The sequence below is a fragment of the Pituophis catenifer genome, unplaced genomic scaffold, assembly GCF_029215685.1.
Source record: "Pituophis catenifer annectens isolate HBS135680 unplaced genomic scaffold, rPitCat1.0.hap2 SCAF_2, whole genome shotgun sequence".
Classification (NCBI taxonomy): domain Eukaryota; kingdom Metazoa; phylum Chordata; class Lepidosauria; order Squamata; family Colubridae; genus Pituophis; species Pituophis catenifer.
In genome coordinates this window covers 20,457,305-20,482,231 of record NW_027256882.1, presented here as the reverse complement: position 1 = coordinate 20,482,231, position 24,927 = coordinate 20,457,305, and the positions used below count along the sequence as shown (strand labels likewise).

The 24,927-nt window shown below is 40.4% G+C and overlaps 1 protein-coding gene across 1 annotated transcript in view; it reads left to right on the top strand.

Annotated features, from left to right (window-relative positions):
- Positions 1–11,904, top strand: part of LOC139309978 (vomeronasal type-2 receptor 26-like) — a 64,079-nt gene extending 52,175 nt beyond the window's left edge. Inside the window, exons 14-15 of the mRNA XM_070934161.1 lie at positions 2,496–2,735; positions 11,623–11,904. Coding sequence (XP_070790262.1) covers positions 2,496–2,735; positions 11,623–11,904 — 522 coding nt within the window. The remainder of the gene's footprint in view (positions 1–2,495; positions 2,736–11,622) is intronic.
- Positions 11,905–24,927: the final 13,023 nt, after the last annotated feature.

The window sequence follows — 24,927 nt, the reverse complement described above, 5'->3', positions numbered from 1 at the left end:
CCGTGGACCATTGGTGGTCCGTGAGAAATTTTTGGTGGTCCGCAGAAAAGTTATTTGCATTTTTTATATTGCACTAAATCTAGGGTCCTCAAACTATGGCCTCTGGGTCGGATACGTAAAATGAGCATTTGTGTTGCTACAGAGAGTCTCCCCTCTTTGGGGGCCTTTTTGTATGGGTCGGAGGGGGGCAGAAATTCTGACTCGGGGTCTGCTTCAGACTTCTGGTGCAGGGCTTTGGGCGAAGGCTGGATGGAAGCATCGGTTGTGGCGAAGAGCCAGAGGGCCTTGTTCCAGTGGGACTGCATCATGGCCTGGAACTGGCTCACACCACTGAACCTCCAGGCAGCAGTACCTGGCCTTGCACTCCCTCAGGTCTTCCCTCTGCTTGGAAAGCCTATGATCATAATCCTCAGTGAGGTCCTTCTGCTGAGCCTCCTTCTTGACCAGATCCAATTTGAACTGAGCCTGCTCTTTTGCCAAATCTTTCTTATGGCGGCTGCTTAGCTCCAACAACTGCTTCCTGTTGGGGCCCTAAAGAGCCCCGGTAGGCAGGTGAGTGGCTTGGAAGGGAGGGGTGAGTAGAGGCTGGCGAGGCACCTCTTGACACGAGTGACATTGAGTTGGCCATGCCCACCCAGTCACATGCCCCCCTAGCCTCACCCACCCAGCTGGTCATTAGGCAGATCATATTAGTGGTCTGTGGGATTTTATATGAATTTAGTGATCTCTGAGGTCCGAAAGGTTGGTGACCCCTGGACTAGGAGATCTCCAAGGTCCCTCCAACTCTGTTATTCTATTCTATCGTAAGATGTTACTTCTTGACTCACCTGTTGTTCCACTGATACCAAAGTGTTTTGAACAGTTCCTCTGTCCTCTCTCTCAAGCAATCAGGGATCGAGACTATTTACTCAAGAGAAATGGAAGAGCTGGTGCTTCTGTTCAGTTCTTAAATGTTTTATTTTCTGCCTTATCTCATTTATGTGCACTTATTCCTACATAGAAAAACATGCATACTCTGCACATATAACATGTGTATTATAGTCCTTTGAGTGAATCCTGGTTGCTATGCAGGTTTCTGAGCCACATTGTCAGAAGTGGTTCACCAATAGCTTTTCCTTGGATATTTTTTGACTCCGCAGTTTGAGGTAGAGGTAGAGGTAGAGGTAGAGGTAGAGGTAGAGGGAGAGAGAGAGAGAGAGAGAGAGAGAGAGAGAGAGAGAGAGAGAGAGAGAGAGAGAGAGAGAGAGAGAGAGAGAGAGAGAGAGAGAGAGAGAGAGAGAGAGAGAGAGAGAGGATGTGACAAACAATGCACAGATTGTATATGGTGTTTCTGTTTTGGCTTTTAAAAGGTAGATGCTGAAATGAAGAATTTTGGTCAAAGACTTGTACAGACACATTAATGTTAAATAAATTGTTTTAATTGTTTTGTATCACATATTCCAATTCTATGTTGAACAGTGTGTTTTATAAGTGTCCAAAGTGTTAATATATAAACATCATCGTCGTCATCATCATCATCCTCATATATACATAAACATACATACAACAATATCAATTGTTTTTGAAAAGTATACTATCTTCCATTATAGTATCGATTAAAGAACCATCAAAATATTTACTCATCAGTTTTTCTTTCTCATGCAATCCATATTTCACATAAATCCACTACTCTAACCTCAGTATCTGTCATTTATAGAATAGTTCCCATGTTATAAAATATTCTGAGTCCTCTTTTCCTTTTACTTTCAGGGTTAACTTATCAATTTCTGCACATTCCAGAATTTTTTTGATTATAATGTCATCTGTAGGGGGTTTCTGGATTTTTCCACTATTGTGCATACACAATCCTGGTTACTGTTAGGATATGTACAATTAAATATGTGTTACCCTTATTGTAGTTTCCTGGAAGCATGCCCAACAAGAATGTCTCATGTTTCAAATCTATGTGTTGTTTTCTCATAATTTCCAGCCACATGCATATTTTCTTCCAGTATTTTTTTGCTTTGGGACACGTCCACCACATATGATAATATGAAACTAGTATTTAGAATAGAATAGAATAACAGAGAGGGAAGGGACCTTAGAGGTCTTGTAGTGTTGGAGCATTCACAACTTCTGGAGGCAAGTTGTTCCACTGAGTAATTGTTCTAACTTTTCATATATAAAAGTAAAAGGAAAAGAAATTTCTCCTTAGTTCTAAATTGCATTTGGTTGCATTTCCAACATTTAACAGATTGATTGTTATACATATTCGCTAAACTTGCAGGTGAATAATGCCATCTATAAAACATTTTATAGAGGTTTTCTTTATGTGCTGTTGACATTTTGAGTTTGTGATTTTTATCCCATGATTTCTGCCACCTGTCCAACATTATCACAGAAGAAATTTATCATTTTTGTTGAATATATATAACATCATGGTATAATGTACATATCTTTTCAGGGAAGCATTTGTGATGTACTGGAAAATTCTGTCCTTCGTTTTTGCCATTCAGGAAATCAACAAAGCTCCCCTCCTCTTACCCAACCTCACCCTGGGTTATAACCTCCATGACAACTTTCGAGACAAAATGTTGACATTGGATGGTCTGTTGGATTTGCTTTCGACTGGAGAGGCCAATGTTCCCAACTACAGCTGTGGAAGGAAGAGAAACATGATGGTTCTCCTGGAAGAGGCCAACTCTGACATATCCATCCTCATGGCTGCCATATTGGGCATCTACAAAATCCCACAGGTATAGAGTAGGGAAATGGGTCTCCAGGTTTACTCCAGAGCATTTCAAGCAGGTTTCCTTCTTAAAAATCTTACGCATGAGTTAAGACGAACAGTCTTTTTTTAAAAAAGTATTTTTTTAATTTTTTTATAACAAAAACATAAAACTCATCTTTTCAAAACAAAGCTTTTGCTTCGGTCACATTCAAACAAATCATTAACAAATCTTATTTTTCAATTGACACAACTAAATATTTTAAACAAATCTTTCTCTCAAATCTATCTGTATAATTATGCCATTATCTCCAAAAACCCATTACTTAATCTTGAATCCTAATCCATTCCAGTTGGGCTTCAGGCCTGGGTACAGCATGGAAATGGCATTGATCGCGTTGGTAGATGATATCTCGAGGGCTCGGGACAGGGGATGTTCCTCTGTCCTGGTCCTGTTAGATCTCTCAGCGGCTTTTGATACCATCGACCATGGTATCATGCTGCACCGTTTGGAAGAGTTAGGGGTGGGAGGCACTGTGTTGCAGTGGTTCTCCTCCTTTCTCTCTGACCGGTCGCAGTCTGTGTTGACAGGGGGGCAGAGGTCGACCCCGAGGCCCCTCATATGCGGGGTGCTGCAAGGGTCGGTCCTCTCGACCCTCCTGTTCAACATTTATGTGAAGCCGCTGGGCGAGATCATACGTGGTTTTCGGGTGAGGTACCATCAGTACGCTGATGACACTCAGCTGTACATCTCCACCCCAGACCACCCCAACAATGCCCTTGAAGTGATGTCCCGGTGCCTGGAGGCTGTGCGGATCTGGATGGGGAGGAACAGGCTCAGGCTCAACCCATCCAAGACCGAGTGGCTGTGGTTTCCGACGTCCCGATATAGTCAGTTGGTGCCATCACTGACTATTGGGGGCGAATCATTGGCCCCCACGGAGAGGGCGCGCAACTTGGGCGTCCTCCTGGATTCACAGCTGTCTTTAGAAGAGCACTTGACGGCCATGACCAGGAGGATTTTTCATCAGGTTCGCCTGATTCGCCCATTGAGTCCCTTTCTCGATCGGGACTCGTTACTCACAGTCACTCATGCCCTCGTCACCTCCCGCCTGGACTATTGTAATGCTCTCTACATGGGGCTCCCCTTGAGGAGCACCCAGAGGCTCCAACTGGCGCAGAGTGCGGCCGTGGGTGGTAATGGGAGCGACATGGCGTTCCCATGTAACACCCCTCCTGCGCGAGCTGCACTGGCTCCCGGTGGTCTTCTGGGTGCGCTTCAAGGTTTTGGTTACCACCTTTAAAGCACTCCATGGCATGGGATCTGGGTACTTGCGGGACCGCCTACTACCACCAATAGCCTCCCACCGGCCGGTACGCTCCCATAGAGACGGGCTCCTCTGGGTGCCGTCGGCCAAACAATGCCAACTGGCGGCCCCCAGGGAGAGAGCCTTCTCTGTGGGGGCACCTACTATCTGGAACGAGCTCCCCCCAGAGATACGGAGGATCCCGGATCTGCGCACCTCCCACGGCGCTTTAAAGATCTTATTATTTCACCAGGCGGGCCTGGCCTAATTTTCTCCCTCTTTTATAAAAGATTTTTAATTTTTTAAATATCTCTTAGTATTTTATATATTCAGTTTTAAAATTGGTTTTAAATAGTTTGGGGTTTTAATTTGTCTGGGCCAAAATTATTTAATTTGATTTTAATTCTATTTTTAAATTTTGTATGTATGTTTTTTATTGTTTGGCTGTACACTGCCCTGAGTCCTTCGGGAGTAGGTCGGTATAGAAATCAAATCAAATAAATAAATAATAAATAAATAAACCAATTATCAATCCATTTTTCTCTTTCATTTGCTTAGATGGATATATTTTAACAATATGAATCATACAATTACATTAAGCATTCCAAAAATATTTAATTTCAACATACCCATTTTGTCTCTAATTATTAAACTCAAAATTTATACTCTTTATTTCTATTATTAAACCTAATTTATCCATTTTATCTTAACTATCACTCTCAACATGCGTCTCCTCAGTTTAATTATCCCACCTCCTTTTGTATTTTCCTAAAAAGAAAAAAGAACCCAGCATTATTTATTATTTATCTTTATTGTTAAACCAATCATTTTTATTCCTTAACTATAACACAACATAACCATTTATTTGACTGTTGAACACAGCATATCCTTTTTTTTTAATTTTTTGGCTGATACACAGCATGCCCTTTCTTGTTTGGCTGTTAAACACAGCATGTTAATTTTTGTTTTTTGGCTTTTAAGCACAGCATTTCATTTTTATTTTTGTTTGGCTGTTACATGGCATATTCAGTTTTGTTTTGGCTGATACACAGCATAACCTTTTCGTTTGGCTGTTCAACACAGCATAATATACCTTTTTGGCTGTTAAACACAGCACTTTCATAATTGGTTTAACTTTCTCTATTTAAATCTCTATTTAATCCTTTCTTTGTTGTTTCCATCCATCTATACATTGTTTTTTCACATAGTCATTATTTTTCTGTATCCTTTTTCATAACATTCATAACATTTTAACATTGAGACATGTGTTGGTTCTTGCTTAAAACATATCTTTAAATGTATTTAATTCCTTTTAATATTTTCAGTTAATCATATTTATCCTTATTCTTTCCTTTAGCATTTTAACTTTAAAACATAGTTCTTGCATCAAGCATATCTTACATGTATTAATTTCTTTTAACATTCTTAATTTCTGTAAAGACCTCCCTTAATATTACAATTTATTTTTGCTTTATTTTATTTTTAATCACATTATCTTCATTTCCTTGCCTTTCCATTCTCCAATATTAATTTTATTCTCCATAAATCAAATGAATTCTCTTTTCTTATTTTTATTCCGGACATAATATTTCAAATCTTTTTCTTTTAGAGCTACACTTAGTCCTTCTTTTATTCCTGCGCCAGCTCAAAGTTTCCCATAACAAAGGGAAGTTACAAAGTTCCTCTTTACACCAGATGGTGTCTCTCTGTAATTCACATTTGTGTTAGTGATGCAAACCTCCATTTTATTTGTTGTTATATAACCATCCAATCTTCTTCTTTTAATTAAAAAGGTATCAAATCTTCTTTTCCTTTAAGAAACCCAATTCAAAATTTTAAAATGTTTAGTCTTTTCACCATATCTCCAAATTAATTCTCATAATTCTGTCCCAAAATTAGTTGTTTCAGAGGTCTTTGTCTCTTTAAAGTTGTAGATTTAAAAAAAAATTCCAAAGCCCCTTTGTTGTGTACCCGCTATTTTAGGCTAGGGGTCTTCTAATTATTAATAATGCTCCAAACGTTGTTACAAGCCTGGGTTGTTGTCACTCACCCGGCTTCAAAGGGCTCCGTTTTTCTCCGCTTTCCACCAGCACTTTTCTTTCTTTTTTTTTATTGAAAAGTTTTAAAAAGTTTTACAGACATTTCCCCTTCCCCCTCCCTCCTCCCCTTCCAATTCTCCCCTTCCCCTCCTTCCCCCCCCACCACTTCCCAGAGCAAAATACAGGTTATAACATTTGACAATTATAAGCTAACATAAACTAATTATCTATAGCCTCCTATCCCCCTCTTGAACTTTGAACTCACCTTTTACTAAACTAAATTTAAGTACTTTATAAAATCTGTTTAATCATTCATAAGCTATTTGAATTTTTTTAGTCCGATATTTGCCTTGAATATAATCAATCCATCTTCTCCATTCTAACATATATTTCTCATCTGAATGGTCCTTTACATATGCTGAAATGTTCACCATTTCTGCTAAATTTACTACTTTTAATGTGCATTCTTGAATAGTAGGTAAATCTTCCTTCTTCCAGTACTGCGCCACCAAGAGTCTTGCTGCAGTTATTAAGTTCAGGATCAAATTAGTCTCTATAGCCGTACAATCTGTAATTATACCTAAGAAAAACAACTGTGGAGTAAACTTTATCCTTTTTTAAAAATATTTTGAATAATCCACCATATTTTTATCCAAAATGCTTTAACTTTTTTACAAGTCCACCAAACATGAAAATAGGTAGCATCAACACAATCACATCTCCAACATTTGGATTGTAGGTTTGGGTACATACAAGCTAACTTTTTGGGATCCAAATGCCATCTCTAAAACATTTTATAAAAATTTTCTCTCAAATTTTGAGCTTGTGTAAATTTTACATTTCTTACCCAGATCCTTTCCCATGTTTCCATCATTATTGGTTCCTCAAAATTTTGTGCCCATTTTATCATACAATTTAACTAACTCTGTCTCCAGTCTATTTCTATCAATATATTATACAACCTTTTTATGTGCATTTTACTCTAGTCCCTAATTTATTCATTCATTCATTTATTCATTTATTTATTTATTTATTTATTTATTTATTTATTTATTTATTTATTTATTTATTTATTTATTTATTTATTTATTATTTATTTATTTATTTTATTTCTATACCGCCCTACTCCCGAAGGACTCAGAGCGGTGCACAGCCAAACAATAAAATACCTACATACAAAAATTTAAAAGTGAAATTAAAATGAAATTAAATAGTTTTGGCCCAATCAAATTAAAACCCCAATCAATTTAAAACCAATTTTAAAATTTGAATATATAAAATACTAAAAAATATTAAAAATTTAAAAATATTTTATAAAAGAGGGAGAAAATTAGGCCAGGCCTGCCTGGTGAAATAAAAAGGTCTTTAAGGCGCGGCGGAAGGTGCGCAGATCCGGGATCCTCCGTATCTCCGGGGGGAGCTCGTTCCAGATAGTAGGTGCCCCCACAGAGAAGGCTCTCCCCCTGGGGGCCGCCAGTCGACATTGTTTGTCCGACGGCACCCGGAGGAGCCCCTCTCTATGGGAGCGTACTGGCCGGTGGGAGGCTATTGGTGGTAGTAGGCGGTCCCGCAAGTACCCAGTCCTGAGCCATGGAGCGCTTTAAAGGTGGTAACCAAAACCTTGAAGCGCACCCAGAAGACCACTGGGAGCCAGTGCAGCTCACGCAGGAGGGGTGTTACATGGGAATGCCATGTCGCTCCCATTACCACCCGTGCAGCCACACTCTGCACAAGTTGGAGCCTCCGGGTGCTCCTCAAGGGGAGCCCCATGTAGAGAGTGTTACAATAGTCCAGGCGGGAGGTGACGAGGGCATGAGTGACTGTGCATAACAAGTCCCGATTCAGAAAGGGAAGCAACTGGCGGATCAGGTGAACCTGATGAAAAATCCTCCCGGTCACGGCCATCAAGTGCTCTTCTAAAGACAGCCGTGAATCCAGGAGGATGCCCAAGTTGCGAGCCCTCTCCGTGGGGGCCAGCGATTCACCCCCAATAGTCAGCGATGGCGTCAACTGACTATATCGGGATGTCGGAAACCACAGCCACTCGGTCTTGGATGGGTTGAGTCTGAGCCTGTTTCTCCCCATCCAGATACGCACGGCCTCCAGGCACCGGGACATCACTTCAAGGGCATCGTTGGGGTGGTCTGGGGTGGAGATGTACAGCTGAGTGTCGTCAGCGTACTGATGGTACCTCACCCGAAAACCACGTATGATCTCGCCCAGTGGCTTCACATAAATGTTGAACAGGAGGAGCGAGAGGACCGACCCTTGCGGCACCCCACATATGAGGGGCCTCGGGGTCGACCTCTGCCCCCCTGTCAACACAGACTGCGACCGGTCAGAGAGAAAGGAGGAGAACCACTGTAACACAGTGCCTCCCACCCCTAACTCTTCCAAATGGTGCAGCATGATACCATGGTCGATGGTATCAAAAGCCACTGAGAGATCTAACAGGACCATGACAGATGAGCAACCCCTGTCCCGAGCCCTCCAGAGATCATCTACCAACGCGACCAATGCTGTTTCCGTGCTCTACCTGGGCCTGAAGCCTGACTGGAATGGATCCAGATACGACATTTCATCCAGGTGCTGGGGGAACTGATGCGCAACCACCCTCTCAACAACCTTCGCCACAAAGCGAAGGTTGGAGACCGGACGATAGTTTAGCAACATTGCCGGGTCCAGGGAAGGCTTCTTGAGGAGAGGCCTCACCACCGCCTCTTTAAAGGCAGCGGGAAAGTCACCCTCACCCAACGAAGCATTTATAATCCCCTGGAGCCAGCCTCGTCTCACTTCCCGGGAAGCCAGCACTAACCAGGAAGGACACAGGTCCAATAAACAAGTGGTCGCGTTCAGTCTGACCAGAATCCTGTCCACGTCCTCAGGGGTCACAGGATCAAACTCATCCCAGATAACATTCTCAAGACCTGCCCTAGTCTCTCCCCCTGAGACTACCCAGTCGGAGTCCAAATCTTCCCAAATCTGAGTGATTTTGTCATACAGATACTGAGCAAAATCCTTGGCTCTACCCTCCAAGGGGTCCTCCCGCGCTTCCTGGTGGAGCAGGGAGCAGGTCACCCTAAAGAGGGCAGCCGGGCGGTTATCTGATGACGCAATAAGAGCAGCAAAATAGCTACATTTTGCTGCTTTTATCACCACTAAGTAATTCCTAATACGGGATCTTACTAGTGTCCGGTCAGATTCAGAAAGACTGGCCCTCCAACTACTCTCTAGGTGTCTTTTCCGGTGCTTCAACTCCCTCAGCCCCTCGGTAAACCAGGGAGCCAATTGAGATCGGCGCCGGGTCAGAGGCTGCAAAGGCACGACCCGATCCAGAGCTCCAGCGGCCGCCCTATCCCAGGCGGCCATTAGGTCTCCAGTCGAGGCGTGTGCCAGAGCCTCAGGAAATGGCCCAAGCTCCATCTGGAATCTGTCAGGTTCCATCAGGCGCCTGGGGCGGAACCATCTTACCGGCTCTGCCTCCCTGCGGCGGGGTGCAGCAGTTCGAAGGTCAAGACGAAGGAGAGAGTGATCTGACCATGACAAGGGTTCGGTAACTATATCCCCTATCTCAAGATCCCTCAACCACTGTCCAGAGATAAAAACCAGATCCAGTGTGTTTCCCCCCGTGTGGGTAGGGCCATGAATTAACTGGGTCAGATCCATAGCTGTCATGGAAGCCATGAACTCCCGAGCCACCTCAGACGCCTCACCCATGGACGGCAGGTTGAAATCCCCCATGATCATAAGCCTAGGGGTATCAACTGCCACCGCGGCGATGACGTTGAGTAGCTCGGGCAGGGCTGTTGCCATGTGGCAGGGAGCCAGGTACATGATCAGCAAACCCATCTGAACCCCATGACCCCATTTCACAAAAAGGGATTCACAGCCGGCCGTCTGAGGAACAGTGGCCTCCCTCAGTCTTAGACCTTCTTTAATAATAACCACTACCCCACCACCCCTCCCCTGTGACCTCGGCAGATGGAATGCTTGGAAACCTGGCGGGCACATTTCAATGAGGGGAACCCCCCCTCCTGGCCCAACCAGGTCTCCATAACACCTGCCAGGTCCGCACCCCCCTCCTGAACAAGATCACAAATGAGGGGGGCTTTGTTTACTACGGACCTGGCATTGCACAGCATCAGCCAGAGGCCTGGGTCCTGAGGGTCTATGCAACCTGAGGAGCGAGTAGAGCCTTGGGGGCCGGAGCACACCACCGCTCATAAACAGCGAGTGCACACTCCCCTAACACAATATGGCCCCCCTGCTCCCACCATATCTACCCCTCCCACCTACAGTACTGATGTTCAGAAAACTATCCGAACAAGCTCTAACCCCCCCCTCGACCCCGGGTCCCCCACCCCACACGCCACGCTTCACTGCCAGACCCGACCCTCCCCCTTGTGGGTTATCCCCCATACACACAGCCCAAATTCCAATCTGACCCTCCCCCTCCCTGGGACCCCTTAAAAATTGACTAAAATTTTCAATAGAAAACCCCTCAATCCCCTAGTTTGCACATGCCACCTCTCTGGGTCCAAAAACCCATCCTTGAGGTGGGCCCTCGATAGTGAGGAGGGCCACATCTGCGAGAGGGGGGAATCTCGCAGCACAAGAAGATCCGCTGTTGTGTACATCTCCAAGATACAGCGATGGAGGCACGGAGCTCAAACAGGGGACTTCACAAAAGATGTAACACAGCCATTTGTTCATTGATGTACTATTGGTATCTCTACTGTCCTCCCACGACAGTAGGAGGGTCCTGATTATCTCATCCAATGGGAACGTCCTCCAGCCTGCCCTCTCACGGCAGGGCCCCCAGGGGGGCCGTAGATCGAACTTCTCCGACAGACGAGACTCATGATGTAATAGAGGACCCCTCAACAGTTGCATCAATTGGCTGACCCATGGTCAGAGGAAGAGTTTATCAGTCTATCAGTCAGTCAGTGAGTCACTTCAGGGGCAAAGATGGAAAATCCTTGGCATAGTCTTATACTCAAGATCACATCCGAATAAGTCCCGATGAAAAAAAGGGGGGGAGAAAGGAGGGGGAAGAAGGGAAAAGGGGAAGAGAGGGGGGGAGAGAGAGGACTCACTCCGGGCAAATAATGAGCCCATTTAGGCGGACACAGTACCCGGGGGGGAGGAAAAAGGGCTGGTATCCATACACGGGAAAACCCTCTGTCACCCACCAGCTCTATTTTCCTCAGTTCTTCCAGACCCCAGCCTCCATTAAATGTCACAGGAGGCCTCCAGGTCCTCTGCAGCAACCAGGATATTACGAGGGGGGGGTCTCTCTTCTCCAATCCCAAGACCCGTTTATACTCCTCTCAGTTTCTGAGTGGGTTAGGTGGAAATTCAACGGGCTGCCACCACTCGCTGCCCCAAAGCCATTCTTCCCCCTTCATCTTCTCTGCCAATGCCTCTGGGCTTATCCAGGGGCGAGGGAGGTCTTAAAAAAACCCTCACCCCGAGCTCAACTGACTGAGCCCGCCGCGGCGATGATAAGCCACCATATCTCCGCTCTCTGCACTGCTCTGCTCTCTTTTCTCACCCTTCTCCACTCCAGCAGCGCTTCCATTCTCAATTCTCCTCTCTCAGTTCTCGCCCGATAAGCCACCATGCCTCAGCTTTCAGCTCCGCTCTCCACTCCCCTCCAGCAGGGCCTCCGCTCTCGGCTCTCAGCTCTCGGCTCTCTCAGCAGCATCGGCAGCATCGGAGCGGCACAATTTCCACTCTCCCTTGCCGCTTCCGACTCCGAGAATGTCCAGGGGCGAGGAAGATCTCAAAACCCTCGCCCCGGACCCATCTGACTGAACCAGGGGTTGCTGATGGTCGAGCTCCCCTGTAGTACCCCCTAAGGCCCCGAAAAGTCCTCCATCTCACCGCAGCGCTTCACCACGCGACCGCCATCTTGCGCATGCTTGCTTGTTTTATCAAATTTTCTTCACTTTGTGTAATACCAATTTTCTGATCTTTTTTCCATCTATTCTGCAGCTGTACATACTGAAACCAGGTTTGAATTGCCCTTTCCTCTCTTAGTACATTCAGAGGCTTTAACTGTAATACATTTCTTTCTGTAATCAGAAGTTCTTTATAAGTAATTACATTCTGTCTTTGTTCTATATTTATATTTTCTATCGCATGTCTGGGTACTACCCACATGGGTATCTTGCCATTCAATTTATATTGGTATTTTTTCCAAACACACAGGAGGGCATTCCTTAATATGTGACTTTTAAAAGTCCTATCCACCTTCTTCTTATAAACTAAGTAGGCATGCCAACCATATAGCAAATCATACCCTTCAATATTCAGTATTCTTTCATCTGTTAAATTAACCCAGTCACTAATTGCTGACAAAACAGCTGCTTCATAGTACAATTTTAGATTGGGCAATTTCAAACCTCCTCTTTCACGTGTATCCTGCATTATTTTTAATTTAACTCTTGGTCTCTTCCCTACCCAAACAAAGTTGTTAATGCCTCTCTGCCATTCCTCCAAATTTGCATCCTTTTTAAGTATTGGTATCATTTGAAAGAGAAATAGAAACTTGGGCAGAACGTTCATTTTAACTATTACTATTCTTCCCAACAAAGACAGTTGTAATTTTTTCCATTTATCCATCTTTGTCTGTATTTTATGCCATAACAATTCATAATTATACTTGTATAATTTCCCATTTGACATTGTAATAAAAATTCCTAAGTACTTAACCTTTTTCACTATCTCGCATCCTTTTACTCTTTCCATTTCTTCTTTTTGATTTGTATTCATATTCTTAGCTATCATCTTTGTTTTCCCTATATTTATTTTAAACCCTGACACTTGACCATATTGCCTAATTATCTCCATCAAACCTCTAACTGAATTTACTGGTTGGGTTAAAGTTACAACCAAATATTCTGCAAATGCTTGTAATCTATAATCATGTTGCCTGATCTTAATACCCTGTATGTTATCCGAGTCCCGTATTTTATTCAGCAATACTTACAAAGTTAAAATAAATAATAGTGGAGACAAGGGACATCCCTCTCTTGTTCCTTTCTCAATTTTAAAGGTTTCTATGAGACTACCATTAACTATTATTTGTGCTATTTGTTTCTGGTATATTGCCTTAATAGATTGTATGAAATGCTCTCCCAACTGCATCTTTTGTGCTACTTTCACTAAAAATTGCCAATTCAATCGATCAAACGCTTTCTCTGCATTCAAAAACATAAGCACTGCAGGGACTTGGTTGTTCTTCCCCAAATACTCCAGTATATTAACAATTTGTCTTACATTACTTTTCATTTGTCTCCCTTGTATAAATCCAGTTGGTCTTTATGAATCACTTGTTGCATAACTGACATTAGTCTATTTGCCAAAATTTTTGCAAAGATCTTATAATCTGTATTAAGCAATGATATGGGTCTATAATTTTTGAGTTGACTATGATCTTGATCTTCTTTAGGAATCAGGGAAATAAAAGCTGTTCTCCAGGATGGTGGCACCTCTCCTCCCCATTGTATTTTAGCAAATAACTCCTTAAGAGGTTCTACCATTTCTAATTGAAATTTTTATAATACACTGCTGTCAAACCATCTGTGCCAGGAGCTTTTCCAGTTTTTAATTGTTTAATTGCCAAAAGAATTTCCTCAGTGGTTATTAATACATTCAATCTTTCCCTTTGTTCATCAGTAATTCCAAGAATATTCTCCTTCTGCAAATATCTCTCTATATCTTTACCTTGTATATTATCACCAGCATATAACCTCATATAAAAATCTAAAAATGTTTTTATAATCATATTCTGTTGATATACTTCTTTACCTTTATACTCTATTTTTTCTATTGTATGAGATTTTTGTTTTTTTCCTTAACATATATGCTAACCACCTGCCTGGTTTATTTGCATTACAAAAAGTATTATGTTTAGCATATTGCAAGTTCGTTGCAACTTGATCTGACATCAACATATTAAACTGTCCTCGCAATATTATAATGGCTTCTTTTATATTCTTATCATCTGGTTTATCCTTCTTTTTTATTTCCTCTTCCAATTCCCTCCGTTTTTTCCCCTGTCTATGTCTGTAGGAATTATTTAAATTTATTAAAACTCCTCTCATATATGTTTACTTGCATTCCATACCATTTCCACAGGTGTACCCTTATGCATATTTAAAACAAAAAATTCTTTCGTTAACTTTTTACATTCTATCACATTTGCCTCGTATCGAAATAAGTTTTCATTCAGTCTCCAAGATCTCCTAGACCCCTCCCCAAACTCTAGTTCCATCCACACCGGATTATGGTCTGTTAAAGTTCTTGGACATATCTTTGTCTTCTTTACCCTGGAAAGAAAATCATTTGTAATTAGTATAAAATCAATTCTAGAAAAGGATTGGTGCCTATCAGAAAAAAAAGTAAAATCCTGTTCTTTAAAATTTCGTTCACGCCATATATCTCTCAGCTCCATATCATCCATCATGTCGAAAAAAGATTTAGGCAATTTAGCCCGTGTTTGAATATTTGGCAAAAGGGCCTTTTTGTCTTTTTTAGTGTCCAATACACCATTCCAATCACCCATCATTATACATGATTTGTAATCCATTTGTATTAATTTTTTATGCAAAAGTTTATAAAATTTTTCTTGTTGTTGATTAGGTGCATATACTCCCACTAAAAGTATTTTCTTCCTTTCTGTTAATAATTCAATCATTATATATCTTCCTTGTGGATCTGCTTCAATTAATTTAGCCATTAAATCTGTTTCTAGGTATATAACTATATCATTTTTCTTCTCAGGAGCTGATGCAACAAAATGTTTGCCCAGTCTAGCATTTATTAGGTATTTCTGATCACTTGTTCTAATATGTGTTTCTTGCAAGCAAATTACATCATTTTTCAACTGTTTCAAATAGTGAAATATTTTCTTTCTCTTTTGTGGTGAGTTTAGGCCATTAACATTCCAGGTCAAAAATTTATTTGCCATCCTTGGCCCCTGAAAGCTTATGGAGCACTGACTGGAAGTCCTCCTGGAATTTCCTCTTCAGTCTAGCTCCTCCCACAGCTTCCATATTTGTAGTTGCAATTTCTTGGGTTATTATCTCACTTTGTTGCTTCTTTAATTCTTGTTCTTTACGTTTGGTTGCTGCTCGAGTTTGTCTTTGATCCTTGGGGTCTTCCATTTTTTTCAAATAAATTCAAAAGTTGAACATCCTCTGAAAGTTACAATAATTCTTGTTCAGTAGCCAAAACACCTCCTTGAGTTTGTGCCTGCATAATTTCCATTTCCCCCTTTCTGGCCTCTCCTGGTTCTTTCCTTCTTCTGGCTTCTGGAGATGGTGGGTTTCCAGCCTTTAGTATGGTAGTGTAAAAATCTCTTGCCTTCCAAACTGAGTTGAGACGATGTCTCTCACCCAAATAATTCACCATTAATCCAGCTGGAGCTTCCCATCTGTATTGCAACTGACGCCTTCTAAGTTCATCAATTAAAAATGCATAGTCCTTTCGAGATCTTAACATTTTGGGGGGAATTTCCTTCATTACCAAAACCTCCTGTCCTGCCACTTGAAGTTTCTTCTTATAAGAAACTTGTAAAACTCAATTTCTTGTTCTCCTTGTAACAAAGTAGATCACAAGATCTCTTGGTAGTTGTCTCTGTCTGGCAATCCATAAATTAACGCAATAAATTTTGTCTATTTGCCAGTCACACTCTGCTTTAGATTCTCCAGTAAACTGAGCAAGGGCTTCTGCAAAAACCTCTCTGAGATTTTCCTGGTTATTTCCTTTGAAGCCTCTGATCGCGGGGGTTAGCGCTCCCAAAGGAGCTGCCGTTGACGCCTGTGGTACCACAAGAAGTTCCTCCCAGCACTTTTCTCCGAGGAACTTGCCTGTTCTTCTTGGTAGTCCAAGGAGCCCCTCTTCTTCCCCTGTCCCTGCAAAACTGGTTCGGTCCGAAGAACCATCAATAGCGGTTCGGCAGCTGGGGTTTTCGTGGGACTCATCAGAGCCTGCTATTTCCCTGACTCTCTCGCCATGATGCCAAACCGGAAGTCGGTGAGCAGTCCTTTTTTATTTCACATTTCATGAGCTGATATTGTGGCCCTGTGGACAAGGTGCCATCAAAACTATAGCTCTAATTTTAACAGAATAACCTTTGAGGTCTCCTAGTCCAACCCCTGCTCAAGCAAGACCCTTTACCATTTTAGACAAATGGCTGTCCAGTCTCTTCTTAAAAGCCTACAGTGTTGGACACCCACAACTTCTGAAAACAGGCTGTTCCACTGATTAATTGTTCTGACAGGCAATTTCTCTTTAGTTCTAGGTTGCTCCTCTCTTCCTTGATTTGTTTCCTTCCAACTGCTTTCTGGTGTTTTGGAAAATAGGTTGACACACACATACACACACACACCTTCTTCTTTGTGGAAATCCCTCAAAAATCACATCCTACAATACATCACCTTCTATAAGGACTCATGCACCCACCTCATAACACTTCTTCTGATAAAATGACCAGGAAACACTGATCTTCTTTATATACAATCATTATTATCAGATCAGTACAATGTAGTTCCTTTGAATGTAGCTGAGTTTCATTATACTGTTTGCAAAATTAGGTACTGACTGCCCACTGACAACCCACCACTAGTTGTAATATATTATCCTGTCATTCTTTTTAATTTTTTAAATGTTTCTTATCTGTAACACTGGTCTGTGACTGTAACAAATTATTAGTATTGTTTAAACTTTCAATCTTCCAAAGAGACCAAAACAAACACAAAAACAACTATAGTTAAAAATGACCAGTTAGCAAAAAAGGGCCTCTGAAAGCCCCCTATTTCCAGAAAAGTAGATTTGGATTTCTTTTTATCTTTAAATATTCATTGATAACAGAATATTATCATATTCTGATCATATCATATCAGAATATTATAAGACAGAATATTATCTTTCCCTAAAGGAGAAATAGAGAAACATGTTCTTGGAGACAGAAAGCAGCCCCTAAGTCTTTCTTAATTGCCCCCAGGAGATATTTTGTGCCCGTTGAGAAAGAGTGGGCCAAATGGATTGAGAATACTACAAATGGATCATTTACATTTAAGCCTATATCAATCAACAGTTGTTTATAATAGTTCTATGTACATTAAAGACAGACAAGAAAATTCAGCTTCCATGGTTGATAAACTAATGTGCTTTTACCTGATAGATTTCCATCCTATTAATGAACTTCCCAACATTATTGCAATTCCTGATGTTGATTTACATGTGGATAAATCAGTTGCAAAACTAGGTCAGCATTCAGCAATCAGTATATGCAGTTAATACAAGATCATTGTTAGACTCTAAATATAACGCATAATGCATTGTTTGTTTTAAATATCTTAGTAGTCTCTTTGCAGCTTGCCAATGCCTCTCAGTTGGTTCAGCATTATACCTAGCTAGTTGATTTACACTATAGGATATATCTGGCCCAGGGGTGAAATGCTCCCAGTACGGACCGGATCGGGTGAGTAGATAGCGGAGATTGAGGCTAGTTCGCCGAACCGGGAGCAATGGCTGGCTGGCCATGCCCCCGAACCGGTCCACAGCCTGCAGTCCTGCATGCTTGCCTGTCTTCCATGCTGCCTTCCTGGCGTCCCGGTGGCCAGCTTGTGAAGGCAAGCAAGCAGAAACCCACGTGGAAGGCAGGCAAGCATGGCAGGGCTGCGGGGAAGGAGCCCAGGTGGAAGGCAGGCAAGCATGGCAAGGCTGCGGGGAAAGAGTCAAATTTAGTGTCTCTCAATTTGCAAAGAATCGTGATAATTAAAAAGTTCAGTAAGCCTAAATATCAATAACAGAGACCGAAGCCGTTTGTGTGTGTGTATGTAAATGTGGGTGTGGGTGTGTGGGTGTATGGGTGTGTTAAGCACAAAGCATTACAAAGTGCTGGGCTACTCACGACACCTTCCTTCCCGGGCACGGCAAAGAACCGGGAAGTCTGGGTGCGTGTGCTCGAGGGAGGAAGCCTCTGCCTGCCGATCAGGCAACGCAGCTGGGATCATCAGAGCCTTTTGAAAGCATTTTTTACAACCTCTTAGCCGAAGTGGTTGTAGAAAAAAATGGTTTCAAAAGTAAAAAAGAAAAATATTGGCCACGCCCACCCAGTCACATTACCCCCCACCAAGCCACGCCCACAGAACTGGTAGTAACACATTTTAGATTTCACCCCTGATCTGGCTTAGACCAATTACTAATATAAGATAGACTACCAATCAAGGATTGATAAAGTTCCTTGTTGAATACAGGACTTTGAATATTATCATGGTTAAAATCCTGACTCATTGGTGTCTTCGCAGGCTTACATAGTTCCATATTATAGTGTTTTAACAATTGGCTAATTTTACTAGCTTGTGACACTTTATACCCTCTATTAGTTTTCACAATATCGAAATCTAAATAGTGCTTGATTTTACCTAGATTTCACCTAGATTTCTAATCCTAAACTTATTCTGTAACATAGAAATAAGTTCTGTTGCTTCCTGTTCTGTTTTTGTAATAATAGCAATATCATCAGTAAACAAGAGTAAAAACGAAATCAAACCATCTCTCTCCTGTTTAAATAAACATTTATCTGCTACACCTTCAATAAAACCCATAGCATTCAATTCTTTAACTATACATCTATTCACTCATACCCTGATTGCTTTAAACCATAGAGACTTCTTTAGTTTCCAGCAATCAGTTCGCTCATCAATTCTTACACCTAATGGTTTTTTCATATAGATATTGTGCTGTAAAGGTGCATGTAAATATGCTGTCTCAATATCTTTTTTAAAAAAAGAGTTTTTATTGAATAAGCAAGATTATAACATTCAATGTTTTCGGTTTGGCTACGTGCAATTATATTATATACATTATGTAAATAGTATCAAATAAAGTTTATATAATTTAAAATTTAAATATTCGTTACGTTATTACATTGACAGTTATAGTAGATCTTATTACTTTACCTATATATGTTGCATAAATAGTTTGATACTGTTTCTCTTTATTCAAATTAACATTACATTTATTTCCCAGCCACCTATACCACCTTTCCCATACCGTGTAAAATTCCGAATCCTCGTTCTCATTTAATATATAAGTTAGCCTACACATTTCAGCGCATTCTAACATTTTACTAATTATCTGTTCTTCTGTTGGGCCTCCTTTCTCTTTCCATTGTTTCACATACACTAATCTGGCGGCAGTAATGAGGTGTATTATTAAGTATTTCTTCTTCTTCCCATATGCCCTTCTTAGCACTCCCAGGAGATAGATTTCTGGCTCCCAATTGATATTTTCATCTATTAATTATTGGATCCATTTTAAAATTTTTCTCCAAAATTTCGTCACTTCCGGACATGTCCACCACATATGGTAGAAGGTACCTTGGGGATAGCCACATTTCCAGCACATTGGGTTTGCATTCAGGTATATTTTCGCTATCCTGGCTGGCGCTAAGTGCCACCTATACAGGATTTTGTACTGGTTCTCCTTGTATGTTACTGCTCTAGTCAATTTGAGGTTATTATTCCAGATTTCTTCCCAATCGTCTAAATTTATATTGTGTCCAATATTTTTCCCCCAAGCAATCATCTGATCCTTAAGTATTTCTCCTTCCCTGTCATATTCAAGCATGTATGAGTATAATTTGGCTAATAATTAATTTTCTACTCCCATCCATATACTATCAAATCCATTGGTCCCTATTTCTATGCCACATTCCTCCTTATCTTTCCTGTATCGTGATTTAATTTGCAAGTAAGGCCACCAGTCAATTTGAATCCCTTGTTCCTCCAAGGCCTTATTTGTTTTAAGATTGCCACTTTCATCTAAAATGTCTTGGTATGTAAACATTTTTTCCATACCTAACAAATTTGGATATATCATTGCCTCCATTATGGAGGTCCATTTTGGGATTTTTGTGTAGTGTTTGTATCTGATTTCCTTCCAAGTCCGCATTAATATATTTCTAATTTTATGTCTATAGAAGTACGTCTCAGCCCCTTTTCCTTTATCCCACAGGTAGGCATGCCAGCCTTTCTGCAGGTCATACCCTTCCAGTGTCAAGAGTCTTTTGATTCGTAATTCAGCCCATTCTCTTAACCAGACTAGATTAGCAGCTCTCTAATATATCTCCCATACTGGGAGGCTGAATCCACTTCTATTCCTTTTGTCCTGCAGTGTTTGAAGTGCAATCCACGGCTTTTTTCCTCCCCAGATAAATTTCCTTATGGTCGTATTCAAAACTGAGCCTGGATAGCTCTGCAGACAAAGGCACTGTAATTTAACACCAGCTATCTGCAATTAAAGTAAGTTCGAATCTTGCCAGGCTCAAGGTTGACTCAGCCTTCCATTCTTTCTAAGGTAGATAAATTGAGGACCCAGTTTGTGGGGGCAATAAGCTGACTTTGTATTATTTATTAATTTATTTTATTAGATTTCTATATCGCCCTACTCCCGAAGGACTCTTTTGTATAAAATATACAAAAGCATGAAGGCTATTGCTTAATGCACTGTAAGCCGCCCTGAGTCTCCGGAGAAGGGCGGCATATAAATCAAATTAAAAAAAAAAAAACTAAAAAAAAATATTATCTAAATTAACTGGTGTAGTTTGAAATAAGTATACCAGTTTAGGTAGGATGCTCATCTTAATGGTAGCTATCCTACCTAATATTGATATTTGCAGCTTCCCCCACCGTTCCAAATCTTGCTTAATTTTGCCTAATAGTGGTACATAATTATCTTCCTTTAAAGACGTGCATCTAGCCCTTATCCAAACTCCTAAGTATTTTATCTTTTTGACTACTTGCAGACCTAGAGTTTCTTCTAATATTTTCTGTTGCCCGCCTGACATATTTTTGCTTAACATTTTGGTTTTTGTTTTGTTCAATTTAAATCCGAATAGCTTCCCATACTGGTCCAATTCTTCCAATACGTTTTTCCCGGTCTCTAGTGGTTCTTCCATGATTAATGCAACATCATCGGCAAATGCTTGAGTTTTAAAAGTTTCACTCCTAATTTTTAATCCTCTTATCTCATTATTACGTCTTATATTCATCTTAACAGAACCTCCAGAGCCAATATAAATAAAAGCGGTGAAAGCGGGCAGCCTTGTCTCACACCTTTACTAATCTGAAAAGTTTTTGTCATGTCACCATTTAATATAATATTTGCACTTTGTTTATTATATATTGTTGTAATCGCTTTCTCAAAGTTTTCTCCAAATTTCATCTCTCTAATTTGCTGAATCATGAATTCCCAGTTTAAATTGTCAAACGCCTTCTGGGCGTCAAGGAAGACTAGTGCCATTTGTTCCTCAGAGTGTGTTTCATAGTATTCTAAAATATCTAACACTACCCTCAAATTATTCCTAATCTGCCTTCCCGGGAGAAATCCATTTTGGTCAGAGTGGATCCAATTGTTCAATATCATCTTCATCCTACCTGCAATTATACTCATAAATATTTTATAATCTACGTTGAGTAGGGAAATCGGCCTATAATTCTTTATTTGATTTGATTCGGTACCTTCTTTTAACACCAATGTAATGTATGCCTCCCTCCACGAGTCTGGAATTTTGGATCCGCTCAGTGCCTCATTACATATTACCAACAGTTTTGAGGTGAGTATTTCTTCTAGGTCTTGATTTTTGTACAGCTCTCCTAGGAGACCATCCGGGCCTGGGGATTTGTTATTCTTTAATTTTGAAATTACCCTCTTTAGTTCCTCAATTGTGATCTCTCTGTTGAGCATCTCACTTTCTTCCTCTTTTATCTGAGGGAGCTTCTCCTTTGCCAAGTATTGTTTGATATTCTCCATTGGGATTTACTCCTCCTTATACAGGACCTCATAATATTTCCGGGCGAATTCGAGTTTTTCCTCCTCTTTATTCAAAAGCGTTCCATCCAGATCCTCCAATTGATAAATAATCCCCCTTTCTTTGTCTTTTTTTAATTTATACGACAGCCACTTCCCCGGTTTATTTGCGTTCTCAAAATGATATTGTTTAGATTGTTTAATTTTACAAGCCAATTCTTCCTGTTCTAATAAATTTAATTTGTGTCTCATTGCCATCCAATTTTCTTTTGTTGCCTCATCACCCGGGTCCCGCTGTAGTCTCTTTTCTGCATCGCCTAGTTGCTCCACCAAGTCTTTCTGTGCCTTCCTTTTCTCTTTATTTTTGTATATGTTGTGCGATATTACTAGCCCTCTTAAGTATGCCTTCATTGTATCCCAAACAACCACTCGAGGGATCTCTTGTTTTTCGTTTGCCACAAAAAATAGTTTTAGCTCTCCCTCGAGTTTTTTGGTATACTCCTTGTCTCTCAAGATTTGGGTATTTAGCCTCCATCTCTTCCGTTGTTTCCTATGTAAATTTTTCCACCTTATCTCTAGTGGACTATGGTCAGCCCAAATATTTAGGATTATTTCCACTGAGTCAATTTCTATCCCCAAACCCCTACTGATCCACACCATGTCAATTCTTGACCAAGAATTTTGGGGTTCGAATAAGAAGTATATTGCTTTTCATTCTGGTGTAGGACCCACCATAAATCCACTAGATTATGTTCATCCGCTAGTTCAAAGAAGGTTTTTGGCAACTTTCCCCTTTTTTACTTTTTTGCATTCCCGCTCCTATAATCCTTATCTGGGTTTACTACCCCATTAAAATCCCCGACTATACAAATATTCCTATATTCCAATTCATTTATTTTTTCACCTAACTTCTTGTACAATTCTGCTGTCTCAATATCTATATGAGTAATTCGATAGTCATTTTTCGCTGCCCACACTAACATTGTTCTCAATGTAGTCGCTCTTAAACTGGGAGCAAAAACTTCATCATAGTCTTTTTCAGACTGAGGAAATCCTTGAGCAACTATTTATTTATTTATTTATTTATTTATTTATTTATTTATTTATTTATTTATTTATTTATTTATTTATTTATTTATTGGTTCAATTTATATGCCGCCCTTCTCCAGAGACTCAGGACAGCTTACAATGCATTAAGCAATAGCCTTCATACTTTTGTATATACCTGCTTTCGGCCCCCCCAAGCGGTGTTCTTTTTTATACAAAGTCAGTTTATTGCCCCCACAATCCGGGTCCTCATTTTACCTACCTTGGAAGGATGGAAGGCTGAGTCAACCTTGAGTCTGGTGAGAATTGAACTCGCAGTAATTGCAGGCAGCTGGCAGGTAAAGTGCTAATTTTAACAGCACATTAGTCCTCTGTGCCACCAAGGCTCGTCTTAACTAATCTTGCTTTATGGGTTACAGTTCCATCAACACCTGTTTTTAATTTATAAACCCCTTTACAACCAATTAAACATTCGCCTGGTGGTAACTTAACATTTTCATACACATTTAACTCAGTTAATGATTTAAGTTCTTTATCCATAGCTTCCTTCCAAGCTACTTGATCCTTTTCAGGATACAATTTGAGGTCATTGTAGTTAGAAGGTTCTATATTTACCTGACAAACCACACTAGCTTGATACCTATCCAATGAATGTTTAACCCGAGTAGATCTTCTAGGTAATTCAGGACTCATAACCAGTATTTCAACTAATTCCTCCCCTAAAACTTCCTCTTCCTTTACAGTATTAGGTTCTACATCATCTATGACATTTTCAGGGGTATTATTGAACATTTGAGTATCAATAATAACACTATCCTCATTTTTGTAACCAGCTTGCTCAAGCTTATCCCAACCAACATGCTCCAGGAATTTAGCACTAGCACTACAATAAATGCTAGTGGTACCTGGCGCTCAAAATCTAAATGATCTGTGATTATATTCATATCTAACAAAAAAACATTTTCTAGCTCTTTGTTGTCCCTTTCGCCTTAATTGCGAGGGAATATGAATCCAAGCAGTAGCACCAAACGTATGCAGATAGCTTAATTCAGGTTTTCTACCATGCCAAATGTAAATGGTAACTCACCAATTGATGAATTAACTATGTTATTCAAAACATGATTAGCACACATTATTGCTTCACCCCCAAAGTGTTTCAGGCAAACCAGAATCGGCTAACATTGACTTAGCCATAGCTTGCAGTGTTTGTCCTCTGTGTTCTATATAAGCATTACGTTGTGGTCTATAAGGGACAGAATGTTTATGCTCAATACCTGCCTCCCGTAACATATTCTCTAATTTTATATTGGTAAACTTGGTACTATTATCTGTTACCAAGCAAACCACCTTATGTTTCTGTTTTCTCTCAAGAAATTTCAGCCAATTTGACATACGCTGAAATGTTTCTGATTTAGTTTTCATCAAGTAACAGAAACCATAACGAGAAAAATGATCAATAATGCTTAATATATAGCAGGCTCCACCTAAACTAGGTTGTTTAGGTCCAATTATATCAGCAAACACTACTTCTAATGGTTCTTTAGTGTTAAATCCATTGACTCTATTTGCTGGGGTTACTTTGCTCTTCTCTTGGTTACATGCATTGTAATTGAGATATTTATTACAAGGTTTTAACCTTATCCCCTCAGATAATTCTACTGTCCTTCTCAACACCTTAAAATTCACATATCCTAAATGCTGATGAAGCAAATGAATGCATTCATCATGTGGCTTATTATTGTCATAAACCGAATTAGCATTAGCCACAATTGCTGGATCATCCTTCAATATAAATAAATCATTCTCTAACTTTGCAATAACACTTTTACCATCTTTTTCTATTAAACATTTATCTCCCCTAAAGGTTACTACAAATCCAGCTTGTAATAATGATTTTACAGATAACAAGTTGAATTTTAGTTTCAGTATATATAACATTGGTAACTGCTCATTTATAAATGAACAATATGCAATACCTTCTCCAGCTACTTTCATTTTC